Below are 15,826 nucleotides of genomic sequence, written 5' to 3'. Positions count from 1 at the left end.
AAAACAAAGAAACAGAAGTCAAGGAATCCCTCCTCATAACCAGGCATCACACTAGAATCACGTTGCCACCAAGTATAGCAGTCAAACATATTTGCCCTAATTACAGATGACTCCACTTCAAAAGGTATTATAATGGACATTAGGCATTTGTACAATCAGATGCTATCAAGGATGCTAAACAAAAGAAAGCTACTTTCTTTCTTTTGTAATTCATTTACCAAGTGAGAATAATACTTTAAAAATTCTATAAACTGTTCCTTTCATTATTTCAAATGGGATCAAGCATTTACCATTAGGTTATGTCCTTAACACAGTAAAAAAGCAATCCAGCATAATTCGCAGAGAAATTATCAAACAATATTTATCATCAAATCATATAAGTTAGAATTAGTACAGATATAGAGTCATACAGCATGGAAACAGAACTTTTGGCTCAACTCACTCATGCTGACCAGGTTTCCCGAACTAAACTAGTCACATTTGGCCCACATCCCTCTTTAAACCCTTCCTATTCATGTACCTGTCCAAATCTCTCAAATATTGCAATTGTTCTGCATCTACCACTTCCTCCGGTAGTTTATTCTATATACGCACCATCCTCTGTGCAAAAACGTCACCCCTTAGGTCTCTTAAATTTTCCCTCTCTCACCTTAAACTTAAGCTCCCCTATCCAAGGGAAAAGACCTTTGCTATTCACCTTATCTAAGCCTCTCATGATTTTATAAACCTCTGTAACCCCTCAACCTCCTATTCTCCCAGGGAAAAAAGTCCTAACCTTCCAGTCTCTCCTTACAACTCAAGCCCTTCAGTCCAAGCAACATCCCTTTAAATCTTTTCTGTACCCTTTCCAATTTAACGATATTCTTCCTATAGCAAGGCAACCTGAACTGTATGCAGTACTCCAAAAGTTGTCTCACCAACGTCCTGTACAACTGCAACATCACAACCTAACTCCTAAACTCAAATGCTCTGACAACTAAGGCAAACATGCCAAATACCTTCTTCACTGCCCTATCTACCTGTGACATCACTTCCAAGGAACAATGCACCAAACCCCTCAATTTTTCTGCTTGATGACACTCCCTAGTACCTTACCATTAAGTGTCTAAATCCTGCCCTGGTTTGTTTTACCAAAATGCAAGCCCTTGCATTTACCTAAATTAAACTTCACCTGCTACTCCTCAGCCCATTGGTCCAGCTGATCAAGATCACATTACACTCTTCTTCACTTTCCACTTTGCCACCAATTTTCATGTCATCCACAAACGTACTAACCATGCTTCCTATATTCTCATCCAAACTGTTTATATAAATGGCAAACAACTGTGGACCCATCACCACTTCCCTGCAGAACACAGCTGATCACAGACTTCCATTCCAAAAATAACCCCCTTCCATCATCCTCTGTCTCCTAACATCAAGTGGTCCAAAGATGTGCAGGTTAGGTAGCGTGGCTATGCTAAATTGCCCAAAGTGTTTAGGGTGGGAAATACAAAAATAGGGTACGGGGTTGATCTGTGTGGAATGTTCTTCAGAGGGTCAGTGTGGATTCAACAGGCCAAATGGCCTGCTTCCACCCTGCAGGGTTTCTATGCCAATTGGCTATCTCTTCCTGGACTCCACATGATCTAACTTTACTGACCAGTCTATCATGTGGAACCTGATCAACAGCAGTCCAAAGCTCGATCAACAAGATAGATTTTTTTTTGGGGGGGGGGCGCGATGCAGAGATGTAAAAGGAAGCCAAGAGTTTAGGGCTTAAAGTTACAGTCACCAATGGTAGAGTGAAGAAAATGTGGATAGGTGCAATTGGAGGACACAGAGGTCTTAGTAAATTGAAGTGCTGATGGAGTTCAAAAAGGAGGATGAATCCATTAAAAAATCTGAAGAGTATCATGTTTATAATTTTTTCCAAATCCATCTACCCAATTGTAAAAAAATCAAACAGCTGTCAAACATTTAAAATTAACTTTTTGATTTCAAAATGCAATCATAATTATAGAACTTGCTAAAAAAAACAAAATCAGCATATATCAACCTACACAGTGATGCCAGGTCATTATCCGACCTCAGTGGTTGGGGTGGCATGATGGCTCAGTGGTTAGCACTGCTATCTCACAGCACGAGGAACCCAGGTTTGATTCCACCCTCAGGCAACTGCCTGTGTGGAGCTTACACATTCTCCCCGTGTCTGCGTGGGTTTCCTCCCACAGTCACAAAGATGTGCAGGCTAGGTGGATTGGTCATACTAAACTACCCATAGTGTTCAGGGATGCATAGATTAGGTGGATAGGTCAGTGTGGATTTATCGGGCCAAAGGGACTGTTTCCACACTGTAGGGATTCTATGATTTCACTTTTTGTATACACTAATAAATCATTAGTGACTTGAAAAAAAAATTCTGGGATTTGCATTTTAAAATCAATCAAAACCTGGATCTCCTTCCTAACTGATTAAAGACTGAACAGTAAGGAGTCAGCCAGCTGTTTTAGGTTTATCCAAGGCATTCACATCAGTTGTATGACTTTTTTTTGGGCGTTTCTTGAGTATTGTTGGAGCGGCTCACATTCGGGCAAATGGAGAGCATTCCATCACACTCCTGGCTTGTGTCCCCCTTAAGAGACAGGAGCTTTGGGATGCAGAACATTAGCTAACTGCTGCAACCATTTCTTGTACCCACATTATTTATACATGTGGTTCCAGTTCAGTTCCTGGCTAATGGTAACCAATCTCATGGACTACATGAAGGGACAGTGACAATTTTTTGTGGGGAAGAAGATGTGATCCTGAGAATGCAGGATTTCAATGCCTCTCTCACTACACCTGATGAAGGTGCAACGCTCCAAAAGATAGTGTTTTGAAATAAACCTGTTGAAGTATAAACCGGTGTCCTGTAATTTCTGATCCTTCCTAGAACGACACCCCCCTTCTCCTGCACGAATAATCCCGTGTGTCAGAGAGGAGCCTGGGCTGAGGCTAGGAGAAAGCCCTGTACTTTCCCGGGATGCTGTTACCTTTAGCCCGCTGGGTGGGATAGCTTTGCTGCGCCCGGTACAGGTACCGCAGGGCCTCCTCCTGCTCACCGCACTTTAAGCAACGCTGCGCCGCTTCGAGACAGCGCTCCGCCTCCTCCAACCCTGCCTCCATTTCCCGGGACAGCCGCGCGTTCCCCCGGTGACCGTGGTGGTGCTGCCGGCCCCGCCCCCAAACGCCCCAGACTTCCACCTCCCCTCCCAAAGCCAGTTGAGCCCACCCTCTACGCTCGCCCTTGCACCCAAACCCCAGACTTCCGGTCCCGCCCCCAGAATACAGGCCCCGGCCTTTCCCCTCACCCGTCCACAGCACCGCCTCCACCTTGCTCCCCGCCTTCCCGATACCTATTCACCCTTCCTCCACTATTCCTTCCTACGCAGTCCGGCTCGTTATCAGGCGTCAGCCGCACGATCTGCGCATATGCTTGACCTTTTGGCGGCCATGTTTGTTGGGGGCGCCAACGGCAACGTGCGGGGAAAACATGTCGCCAGTTTCTAGACATGGAGTGAGTAGGTCGGGGTGACCGGTGATTCCCGAAGATGGTCGCGGGCAGTTCTTTATCATTTGAGGTCAGTGTGACGGGCCTTTCCTCGGTCTGGCCCGTTTCACTATGGCGGAGTCAGAAGGAAGAGTAGCTGAGAATGTGTTTGTGTGGAAGTAGAGGCGGGTGTAGCCAGGATCCACGTGGAAGCTGACCTTAACTCTACAAGTGATGCTGCCAGGGCAGGCGAGCTTAGGAAAAAAGAACCAGTTTTCCAGGACAGGATTCTAGATTTGAAGGTGTCGAGATAGAAGAAGAGTTATTGCTGGGTACAGAGGTGTGTTAGTGAGTGAGGTGTCTCCACTCGGCTAGACATTAGAAAAGGTTGGTATAAGTCAATTTAGAGGTCACTTTAACTCACTTTGTTGGACGGTTGCCTTTTACAGTCGAAGTAGTGTGATGCCAATAGAGTGCGTTCAGTTCCTATCACCGGATGAGTTATTGTGGCCCTCAGATTGAGACCTAACAAGGTTAAATCACTAATCACTCTAACGAGAGAGCAGCCCTGTGGCCCGGTAAGACTGAAGACCATGGGCAAGTGCCAAAGGCTGTGGCAAGGATATGAAAAAGACGGAGGAATGGACCGCACAAGCGTGTTTTCTTTCTCGATTCAGTACTGTTATGAATAATCTTTGGTCTCAATGTCAATCTGCCTGTTCACCATGTTCCTTAATTTCCTGGGAAACCAAAAATCTGCCTTAAAGCAATTCAACAGTGAAACATTTCACAACCACCAGGGTAGAAAATCTCAAAGAGTTAACTTTATGAAAAAATTTCTTGCATCTCAATGCTAAATGAGCAGCCTCTTCCTCAGTCCTTTCTTGTTGCACAATCTTCAGTAGGGACAAATAAGTCTCTGTCAGCTTGTCAAGTCCCTTCAGAAAACTGAATGTTTCAATGAGGTCACTTTTCATTCTGTTAAACCCCAGAGAAAATGGACTCATTTAATCAGTTTCTCATCATACTATCTCTACACAAGTTTATTCTTAACACCTCCCCCCCAAAAAAAAGTCTCAAACTGCTCACTGGTGTGGACGGTTAAAGGCAGTCTTCCTTATTCTTGCATTCACCTCATCCTTGCAAAAAAAGCCAACATGTCATTTGCCTTCCTAGTTGCTAGCTCTACCTGCATGCTAACTTTGTGTTCCTTGTACAAGTACACTCGCGTATCACTGAATGTGAACATTTGGAAGTTTAATACTGCTTTTAAAATAAGTTTTTCTATTCTTATGACCAAAGCTAATCATTTCCTATTTTCCCATTATACTCCATCTGTCAAATTGTTACCCACTCGCTTAATCTGCTTATGACTCTTGGCTGGCTGTTTGTGCCCACCTTGTCATAGAGTCATACAGCACAGAAACAGACCTTTTGGTCCAACTAGTCCAGGGTGACCGTGCTTCCAAACTAAATTAGTCCCAACTGCCTGCGCTTGCTACTTTACATTCCTGCCACCTTTTTATTGTACAAAAACTTAGGAACATGACCTCTGTCCTCACCTAAGTAATAACTTTACAATGTATATAGTTGAAACTACCACTGATCCTTGCAGCATTCTGCTGTTCACAGCTTCAATATGCTCACTTATGCCTGTTTTTTCTCCCTATCCACTAGCAATCCTTCAACCATGCTTTTGTATCACACTTATCTTCGGAGTTTTTGGACATTACCGACTCAACCAGCATTTATTGCCTATCCCATTTGCCCTTGAAACGTTGACAATGAGCTGTCACTTTGAACCACTGCTGTCCATGTGCTATAGTTAGACCCACAATGCCCTTAAGGAAGGAATTCAAGGATTTTGCCCAATGACAGTGAAGGAATAGTAACATATTTCCAAGTCAGGATAGTCAGTGGCTTGAAAAAAGACTTAATGGTAGTGTTCCCATGAATCTACTGCCCTTGTCCGTCTGGATTTAGTCGGCATGGGTTTGGAAAATGCTGTCTGAGGTGCTTTAGGTAAATTTCTGTATCTTGTAGAAGCAGAGTGTGAGGAAATGGATGTTTGTGCATGTGATGCACATCAAGCAGGCTGCTTGGCCCTGGCTGAGGTCAAGCTTTCTTGAGTGTGGTTGGAACTGTAGTCATCTAGACAAATGGGTGCTGCAATCCATCACGCTCCTAACTTGTGTCTTACAGATGATGGGTAGGCTTTATGGTGTGAGGTAGTAAGTTACTTGCTGCAGTATTCTGATCTGTTGTAACCACTGTATTTAAATGGCTAGATCAGCTCAGTTTCTGGCCAGTGGTAATAACCAGAATGTTAATAGTGGTGAAATCAGTGGTAGTACCACCAATGAATGTCAGGGGCGATGGTTAAAACTCTCTTACTGGAGATTGTCATTATCTGGCATTTGTGTAGTGTAAATATTATTTGCCAGTTTTATCGCAAGCCAGGATATTGTTCAAATTTTGCTGTATTTGGACATGGACTACTTCAGTATCTGAGAAGTTGCAAATAGTGCTGAACATTGATGATTGCACAATGAACAGCCCAATTTCTGACCCTGTGATGGAAGAAAGGCTGTTGATGAAGCAGCTGAAGACGGTGTTAGGCCCAGGAGACTACACTGAGGAACTTCTGTCCAGAGCTCAGATGACTGGCCTTCAGCAACCATAGCCATCTTCCTTTGTGCCAGGTATGACTCCAGCCAATGTAGAATTGTACCCCTGATTCCGATTGAATCCATTTTTGCTAGAGCTCCTTGACACCATGCTCAGTTAAATGCACTTAATGTCAAGGCTAATCACTCTCACCTCACCTCTGTTATTCAGCTCTTTTGTCTGTATGTAAACCAAGGTTGTAATGAAGCCAGGAGCTGAATTACTATGACGGAACCTAACTGGGTGTTACTGAACACTTAACTGATGATCAACGAGATGGTAATTTGCCAGGTTGGCTTTGTCCTGCTTTTTGTGTACAAAGTATGCATGGGAAATTTGTGCCACGTTGTCAGGAAGATGCTAGTGTGGTAGCTGTACCCAGCTTGGCTGGATGGTGCAACAAATTCTGGACCACAAGTCTTCATTACAGTTGCTGGAATGTTATCAAAATGCATAGCCTTTGCTGTATCCACTGCTACCAGCTGTCTTTTGATATGACTTAGAGTGAATCAAATTGACTCAAACCTGACATCTGTGATGGGAGGCAAAGAGAAAACAGAGTTATAGACCAGTGATCTAATGTCAACGGATGGAAAGATGCTGGCGTCTGTTATAAAAGGATTTTATAGCACAGCATTAGAAAACCACTGTAGAATCAGATACAGTCAGAATGGATTTACAAAAAGGAAGTCAGACTTGACATGCCAGCTGGTGGCAAGAGTAGAAGCTGGCAGCCGAAGGCAACTGACAGCAACAGCAGGCAGCCCATGGCAGTGATGGTAGCAGGAACAGGTGGCAAGAGCAAGCAGCCCGCGTCTGTCTTTTGTACTAGTTTTCTAAGCTCCCCATCATTCAAGATATTTGAAGAATCTCTTCCTATAGCCAATTGTTTAGCACTTAATTTATCAATTACTTGCTCTTTATGTTGTTTGACATGCAAGTCATTCTGTTTTATACCATCACCAAGTTGACAACTCATATTTGGTTATGCCTCGCACTCCCCTGGCAAGCCCTCCTGCACTCTTTATTGAACTAGGTCCAATTTCCCCTGGCTTATGGTAATGGTAGAGTTGGGGATATGCTGGGCCACAAGATTGCAAATTGTGTTGGACCATGATTCTACTGAGGATGATGGACTACATTGGATGTCCAGTTTTGAGTTACTAGATCAGTTCAAAGTCTCTTCATTTACTGTAATGACCATGTCATGTAGCACAACATAGTGTATTTTCAATGTAAAGTTGGGACTTTGTCTCCTCAAGGATTGTGTGGTGGTCATTCTTATTGAAACATGCCCCCTACACTTACATTGAAAAGGTGAATATATATACAACCTCTGATCGCACAAATAATCATCAATAATTATCCTTTGTTTCCTGCTGTAGTCAATTTTGTATACAGCTTGCTATATTCCCCAGGATCCCAGGGGCTTTCATGTTTTTAACCGGTCTCTCATGTGGGATCTTGTCAAAAAACTAGCTAAAATCCATATAAATCACATCAACTACACAATACTATGAATTGTCCTTTTCATTTCCTCAATCAATAAAGTTGGTCAGACGTGATGTTCCCATGGCAAAGGCAGGCTGACTGTTCTCGATTTAATCTCTGTAAGCAACTATTTATCTGGTCCCTCAGAATCACTGCCAATAATTTGCTCACTACTGAAGTTTGACAGATTGGCCAGTCCTTCAGTTCCCCAACACTACACCTATATCCAATGAAGTTGGAAGAATGATGGTTGGACCTTCCACTATTTCCTCCTCAGCTTCTTTGCATTTCATCCAACCCTGACAATTTATCTACCTTTAAGAATGCTGTATTGTTAATGCCTCAATGCTTGTCTTTCTTTGTTTATCAAATCAAAAACTTCACATTCTATCTCTTTAATTACAGTGTCTGCATTGCCCATGAAGAGACACAAAGTATTCTTGGACAGCAACTTCTGCATCTGCATGTAGGTTACATTTTTGGTCCTTTATGAACCCTACTCTTAGTTATCCTCTGATCTCAGTGTATTGACAACACATCCTTGGGTTCTCCTTGCTTTTAATTGACAATATTCTTTCATGCCATCTCTTTGCTTCTCCAATTTCCTCTTTGATTTCACCTCTTCACTTGCCATACCTTCCCAGTTTTCTGTAGAAGGTTCTTGTTTTGGAAATTAGCTTTCCTTTTCTGCCTTACCTTAAGCTACAAACTCCTTCACATTCAAGAATCTCGAGATTTTGACGTTCCATTCTTTTTCTTTGTAGGAGCATGTCTAGTCTAATCCACTTTGATCTCCCCGTTGAATGCTTTTCACTGCCTAAGTCTGAAGTAGCTTTTTACTGCACACTTTTGTTAAATAACTCCTCATTTACTTACTGGCACTCATTTTCATTAGTATTTACAAATTGAATCATTAAAATCTCCAGGATTATGCTTCACTTACAAAATTTTCAGAGTTTGATACCTGGAAAAATATGGTCAACTTTTATGTAAGGTATAGATACAGTGTCTGAAGTCTGGCTATGCAAAACTGGGCATTTATTCTCTTGGGTGCTGTACATAGAACATAGCAAATACGAGAATGAAGAGCCCAAATTTGAACTATTCTGGAGAGTGGAATCAGTGAGGGTTATGCACACAAGATCTGGCTCCGTTGCAGTACTTTAGGACCTGATTTCCTGGTCCTTCCTGTTCTCCAAACACACAGCTGTCTGTTCCACTGACAGGAAAAATCTGATTGCTACATTCCCAGCTGCTTTCAAGGGAGAGTGTCAGAAATCAGCCATTTCTCTCTGTCCCCATTATTGCTATTCAAGTGAATAATCTTTCTTGCAAGGATCACTTCACTGTAAGTTTAATAGACCCTTAGAAATGTTCCCATTTCAATTTTTAAAACTTTCAATGTTTCTGCTTATAATAAGCGCACCCCATCCTGTGATCCACAGCCTAGTTATTTTATGACATCATATATGTAGCAATAGTCTATGTGAGGATGTCGCTTTCAAAACCTGAAAAAAATCCAAATATTGTATGCTGCGAATACTGAGGATGCTACACTTGGGACGCTGTAGCTGCACATAGAGTCATAGAGATGTACAACCCAGAAATAGACCCCTCCATCCAACTTGTCTATGCCAACCAGATATCTTTAATTAATCTAGTTCCATTTTACCAGTGTTTGCCCATATCCCTCTAAACTCTTTCTATTCATATGCCCATCCAGATGACTTTTAAATGTTGTAATTGTACCAGCCTCGACCACTTTCTCTGGTAGTTCATTCCATACATGCACTAGTGTTTTCTCAGGCCGGACATCATAGGATTGATTCTTTATGGGATTAAGGGTTATGAGATTTTATATCTGATAATTACTGCGGAAAGATTCTGAAACTTAATATAGCCGTACATTCAGTTCGATCGAGGCCTCTGAGGAGATGCTGTCTAACAGTGATACGCATGGTTCAGATCAAGACATGCCAGTTCAGACACTCGGAAGCATCAGTTCAGTGCCAAACTATAGCACCCCACAAATTATTAGTAGATGTGACATCTGAAAGCAATGATGCATAGCTACAGAAAAGGAAATTCCGAATGCTAATGTAGATGGGAAGATTTAATCACTGAAAAAGATATCAGACTCTTGTGTTCTTTAGTACCACTGCACAAATGAGTTGAATTAATTGATTTCTGTACCTTAAATATATCTTCCACTACTTTAATTTTATTCAATGTGAAATTACTTTTTTGTATAAACCTTAAAGAAATTGACAAACTAAAATATAGCTTTCCATGTCCTGAAAATATGGCAAATCTTTCTGTAATACTAAAACTTTCCTGTAGAAGGTGCTAAATCATAGGTCTTGTTACATCACCGAACATCAAAATACAACAGGCAGCTGAGAGAACTTTTTAATAATAAAGCCGTTGAAAATAAATAATGTGTTTGCACACAATACAATTAAACAATTATCAAATTATTTCTTTAAGTTTAATCATGATTTAAGGCATGGCCATCTATTTTCTTCATTATTGCATCCTTACATTAGTGTTACATGAATTACATTTGAAAAGATCATGGTATGACTTGGTGTGATCCTAATGTGTTTTAAGTTGATGCAATGTTATCAAAGTCGAAGTTGAGGAAAAGTATACAATCATGCAAAAAGAAGCGTGACCATTCTAATTTTGCTTCTCTACAGATTCACCCAATATGCCTATTGAAGTAACAATGAATAAATACCTAAATAGTAAACTGGGGTGATTGCCTCCTCATCCCTCCCCCAAGTGTCCACTGTTGTCTTGCACACAGAAGTTCTGGTTCTCACAAGCAGTATCTTTGTTTCATTCAGCACCTTCTCCAGATGCTTTGCACGGGGGGGACAATCTGTGTGTGGTCATAGTATGAATCCAATGTTCCCATCTTACTTGATCTAGTAGGTTTGTGGCACAACCACATAATCATGAACAACAACAGCAGGTGGTGATGGGGATGAGGGCACAGAACAGGGCACCTTGAGCAGTTAAACAGATCCCCATTGGAGGAAGAGGACCTGATGGGGTGAAGGATCAGACAGATAATGATTTCCTCAACAAATGTAGTTTCTTATAGTTCTGTAAAACTTAAGTTTGTAGCTGATCCCTGATCACTAATAAATTCCTCTTTCACTCTCCAGTCTTATTACAGTCATCTGGATATCAGGCTGTAATTGTGCCATACTGATAGAAAATATAATTTACAGGAATGAAATAGCATTTTGTTCCTGAAAATAAAATTGAAATTGAAGATAGGCCCAGTTTACAGACCAGTAGTTTAACCTTTTGCTGCTGGAGAAATTTCTAGAAACAATTATTTGGTTATAAGATTAATGGTCGTATGGAAAAATGTGTATGATTCAGAAGAGACAGCGTGGAATTTTTCAAGAGGTAACAGAAAGGGTTGAGGCAAACAAGGCAATGATGTGGTATATATGGACTTCCAAAAGGCGCACAATATAACCTGTAAGAAAATTTATAATTCATGGAATAAAAGGGACTGTAGCTTTGTTGTTCGTGTGGTAGGCATCGTCAGATCCAGTTGTTCAGGTATCCAATATTCTTGCATGAAGAGTACCTCATGTGCTTTTTGTACTTCTACCAAGTATTTGAGGACAACGAATACCTGAACAACTGGATCCAACAATGCCTATCACAAACAACAGGGCGTTGCTGCAAGCCCTCATCACACTGCCAAATATCTAAAACATATCCGAACTGACCACAGGACTCCTACAACCATTGGGCACCAGAGTGGCACACAAACATACGTCAACCCTATACCAAGTGACCCCTTACCCACTTTGGACAGAACCAATGTAATATACAAAATTCCATGCAAGGACTGCAGCAAACATTTTCTGGACAGACAGGAAGAAAATTGGCCACAAGAATATATGAACACCAACTAGCAACAAAAAGACATGACCAATACCCACTTATTTCCATTCACGTGGATAAGGAGAACCACCAGTTCGCTTGGGACAGCACCAGGATCCTAGGACAGGCCAAACAGAGACAAGTATGAGAATTCCTAGAGGCCTGGTTCTCCACCAAGAAAGCCATAAACAAACACATAAACTAAGCCCTATGTATACACCACTGCAAAGTACAACCGGACATGAGGTAATCAAATCCAACGGCCCCCAAAGTTTAAATACCAGGAGGGAAAACACAACAGCGCTTCGTTGCAAGCTGCACTGATGATGTTACCCAGCAGGATAATGAAACATCTGCAAACTAATGAACCAACTCGGTGAGCCAACCAACCACAGCAACCACCACCTGAGCTCACTTTGTTCTTCCCCTGCAAGTTAAAACAAAAACAGAAGAAATAAGAGTTGAATAGCTGAACAGAATAATAGATTATTTCAAACTATGCAGTAACTGTTCCAATACAGTAACATTCCATAAACACGCCATTTGGTAAAGGCAAGTTCAGTAAAACAGATTGTCTTACATGCAATTTTTCTCCAGTCGAGGAAGAAAGAACATCAAGAGGAAGTTCTGACAGAGAGCAAGAACTCAAGTGTTCTGCTGTAACAGGGAGAGATGTATGACAGCGTCAAAACCCCAACAACTACTGAAAACCAACTTAAAACTGATTCTGTGGTAGCTTGACTCCATCATTCATGCTGCTTCTAGTGTTCCAACATTTTTAAAAGAAACCCAAAGACCTCAAAGCTGTTTACTTTATCAGCTTGGGGAAGACAGCTTGTCACCTATGGCTCAAAACCTCTCTTCAAAGCAAACCAGAAGCAAATATACCTCTTAAAGCCATAATATAATCACATCATCACACCTCTGTTGCCCCCCCCCTCCGCCGCCAAGTCTATCACTGTTGGGCTCCACTGTCTATACTCTCACTTTTCCTGAGTTCCTCTGCCTGACAACTCCCCCCCGCCCCCGCACATTCTTCTGATCCAGTGCCCCCACATCCTTCTTCTGGGTTCTTTGCATCCCCAGCACCATCTTCCTCCCTACCATGTTCCCATGCCTCTCTGACCCCTCAACCCATGTCTCAACATCCTCATTTTCCCATTTTTACCCCCTTCATCCCTTCTCCATCCAGTCCATCTCTCTTTTTCCCCCTCCCTTCTTCCTCATCCCCTTTGTGCTTCCCTCACATTCCCCTCCCTTGTTTCCCCACTGCCATCTACTCCTGCTTCCTCCTTTCCCCATGCATCCCCATTCTCCCAACCCCCCCTTCCCCATTCTCTCAACTGCTTTCTCTCCTCTCCTCCCCAGCTCCCCCTTCCCTTGGTCCCATTCTTCAAAACCATTTAAATGCGCACACACACCACTTAAAGCAGCATAGCATCAGCAAATAACAGCCAGAAGTTAATATGTATTTTTCAGGCTGAAGGAAGTTTTATAATCAAGTCCTGTTGCTTTTTCTGATGAGTATAAATGACATAGATCTTGACGAACTGAGGATAACTTAAGTTTAGAGACAACAGAACATTTGAAAAAATATTTAAACTGAGGCAGACAGTAGAAAATTTCTAAAACACATTGACAAGTTGGTAGAGTGGGTGAATAGATGGTAGATAATGTTCGCTGTGGAGAAATGTAAAGTGATAGTCTTTGATACAGAGAACATGGATAGTCAGTGTAAGGTGTACCTTTCCACAAATTTTGCAAGAGTAGAGAAATCTGAGTGTGAGTACACAGATCATTGAATGTGACAGGATAGGTCATCAGAGCTGTTCGTTAAAAAAAAATTCCCACAGTATTCTAGACTTCATAATTAGGGACAAAGTACAACAGCAGGGAGGCAATGCTGAGCCTAATTAGGATACTGGTTAGCCTTAAGCCATAGTGTCCAGTTCTGTGTGTCAGACTAGAGGAAGGATGCGAATGCATTGTAAAGTGCAGAAGTTTACAAGAATGTTTCAAGGGATGATAAACTTTGGTTATGAGGATAGACTGGAGATTTTGGGACCGTACAGTTTGAAGAGGAACGGCTGTTGGGAAATTTGATGGAACTTCTCAAAGTCACAAGGAGTCTGGACAGAGTAGGTGGGAAGAAACTGTTCTTGCTCAGACACAGTTTGAGAACTAGAGGGCATAGATTCGAAATATTGTGCGATTGGGGGGAAAAAGGTCTTTGTCTTATAGTGTGCGGTTTTGGTTTGGAATGCAATGCCTGGAAGCATAGTGGAGTCAGGTTCAATTGAGGCATTCAAGAGAGCGTTGGATATTGAAGCAGAAGCAATGTGCAATGTTATGGCGAAAAGACAAGTGTTTGGCATTAAGTCAAATTGTTCAGAGAGCTAATGCTGACATGATGGGCTGAATGACCTCTTGCCCTCAATGATTCTGTGAAGAACTAAAAGCAGGAAATGCTGGAAACATTCAGCAGTTCAAGTTTTCAAGCTTAAATTACTCTAGGAAGTAATGATATAACAATCTGACTAAACATTTTGGTTCATCTTTCAATTAGTCTGTTCACTTTTATTGTTTGTTTCTGCAGGTTTTTAGGCCCATATTGACATGTGTTCTGGAATGTAATACGTGCTTGTCGTGCTTGTAATGGTTTTCTCTTCAGAAATTATTTAATTCTTCTTTTTTGATTGCGTGATACTTGTCCAAGTGCTCAGTCACTGTGGCCTAGATACTAACCCACAATGTAAATGGAAAAGGACCTAAGAATTTAAGATTTAAATCAGGGGAAGACCTCCCAGACATACTGTTCACGTGCTCGCTGCCTGTTTTTTTTTACAGCACCAAATATTATGACATCCAAGTGTTCTATTCTGGAAATGCAGAATACCAAATTAACGTGTGTGCAATTGAAGGCCAATTTGTAAAATTCAGCACTGTTGAATGTTTCGATGCATTAAGAAATTTGACAGTTAAAGGAGGCTTCTCTCTTCCCCGTAATGTCAGGATAGTTGAACTTACCTGAATTTTACTGAATCAAATTTCCCTATTGTCCCCACCACGTCATAATGTTTGATCTTTTCTTCTTCCCTTCCTGTCACCTCAAAATAACCACAATAGCTGTGCTCAACTTAGAACTGCCAGTATAACAAAGTGTGGAGCTGGATGAACACAGCAGCCCAAGCAGCATCTTAGGAGCACAAAAGCTGACGTTTCGGGCCTGAAACATCAGCTTTTGTACTTCTAAGATGCTGCTTGGCCTGCTGTGTTCTTCAGCTCCACACTTTGTTACCTCGGATTCTCCAGCATCTGCAGTTCACATTATCTCTGATCACAACTGCCAGCAGCCCATTTTCAACTTCATCTTTACCCTTTTGCCACCCCTTCCCCCCCCCCCCCCCCCCGCCCAAATACCACTTCCACCACCAAGCTCTTTTTCCCTGCTAACAAATTTCAATTACTTCTCTTCAATTGATAGAAACTTGGTAGTGTTGTAGTTATCTGTTGCCCATTTCCGTTCTTCATGGAATGTTAGTTATGAATTTCCAATTTTGCTTTGAAGTGCAACCACTGATCAATCTATTGCACTATATTTATGTGAAGGAGAATAGCAACAGGAGACAAAGGTTAAAAAATGTCACGTTAAAATAGCAACTCATCTTCCATAATAATGTTTTTTTTAAACAACTGCCTTAAACTACTATTAGTCCTAACCAAATATGTCAATAAGGCAATTGTAGCAACATTGGTCAGAAAAGTTGACATTCCTTCACGTATTTTTAAAAGAAACTTAAATTTGTGTATCAACAGATTTCAATAATCAGTCTTTCACTGCCACTTTCTTCATGATTGTACATTCTAATATGTAATATTATCATCTAAGAAATCATTGGAGAAAATTCAGCCCATCGTTATTTGTTACTGAGTGGACCTGCTCCACCTGAGTACAAACCTACAAAGTTGCAACATAAAGATAATTTTTAATAAAGCATTAAACATAATTGTATCCTGGTGATTATTTTGTGCATTTACAAATGGAATAAAATCTCTCCATGTCAACTAATGAAGGATTTTGATTCTTAATGATCCTCATCCTCCTTCAAATGGATTCTTGTAAACATTACCAGAGACAAATTATTTTATAGATTATGATTTCAACACCCTTAACAATTTTGTCATATTTTAAGATATTATAAATTTCTCGTAATCACTGCCAGACAATCTTTGTCTGAGGAGCAT

The 15,826-nt window shown here is 41.3% G+C and overlaps 1 protein-coding gene and 1 long non-coding RNA gene across 4 annotated transcripts in view; one reads left to right on the top strand and one right to left on the bottom strand.

Moving 5' to 3' along the window:
* Positions 1 to 3,191, bottom strand: part of dnajc18 (DnaJ (Hsp40) homolog, subfamily C, member 18) — a 40,681-nt gene extending 37,490 nt beyond the window's left edge. For both annotated transcript variants that reach the window (XM_048543939.2, XM_048543940.2), the window contains exon 1: positions 3,015 to 3,191. In XM_048543939.2, coding sequence (XP_048399896.1) covers positions 3,015 to 3,147 — 133 coding nt within the window. In that variant the 5' untranslated portion in view covers positions 3,148 to 3,191. The remainder of the gene's footprint in view (positions 1 to 3,014) is intronic.
* A 137-nt stretch (positions 3,192 to 3,328) lies between these two features.
* The window catches only part of LOC125458556 (uncharacterized), an 81,817-nt gene continuing 69,319 nt past the window's right edge, over positions 3,329 to 15,826 (top strand). The window contains exons 1-2 of one of the 2 annotated variants that reach the window (XR_007248846.2): positions 3,329 to 6,213; positions 8,075 to 8,135. This is a non-coding gene — a long non-coding RNA (uncharacterized LOC125458556). The remainder of the gene's footprint in view (positions 6,214 to 8,074; positions 8,136 to 15,826) is intronic. The other variant, XR_009446615.1, reaches the window with a different exon arrangement.

This window comes from Stegostoma tigrinum, chromosome 13, assembly GCF_030684315.1.
Source record: "Stegostoma tigrinum isolate sSteTig4 chromosome 13, sSteTig4.hap1, whole genome shotgun sequence".
Classification (NCBI taxonomy): Eukaryota; Metazoa; Chordata; class Chondrichthyes; order Orectolobiformes; family Stegostomatidae; genus Stegostoma; species Stegostoma tigrinum.
The sequence above is the reverse complement of the archived record's forward strand: the minus strand, read 5'-3'. Positions and strand labels throughout refer to the sequence as shown.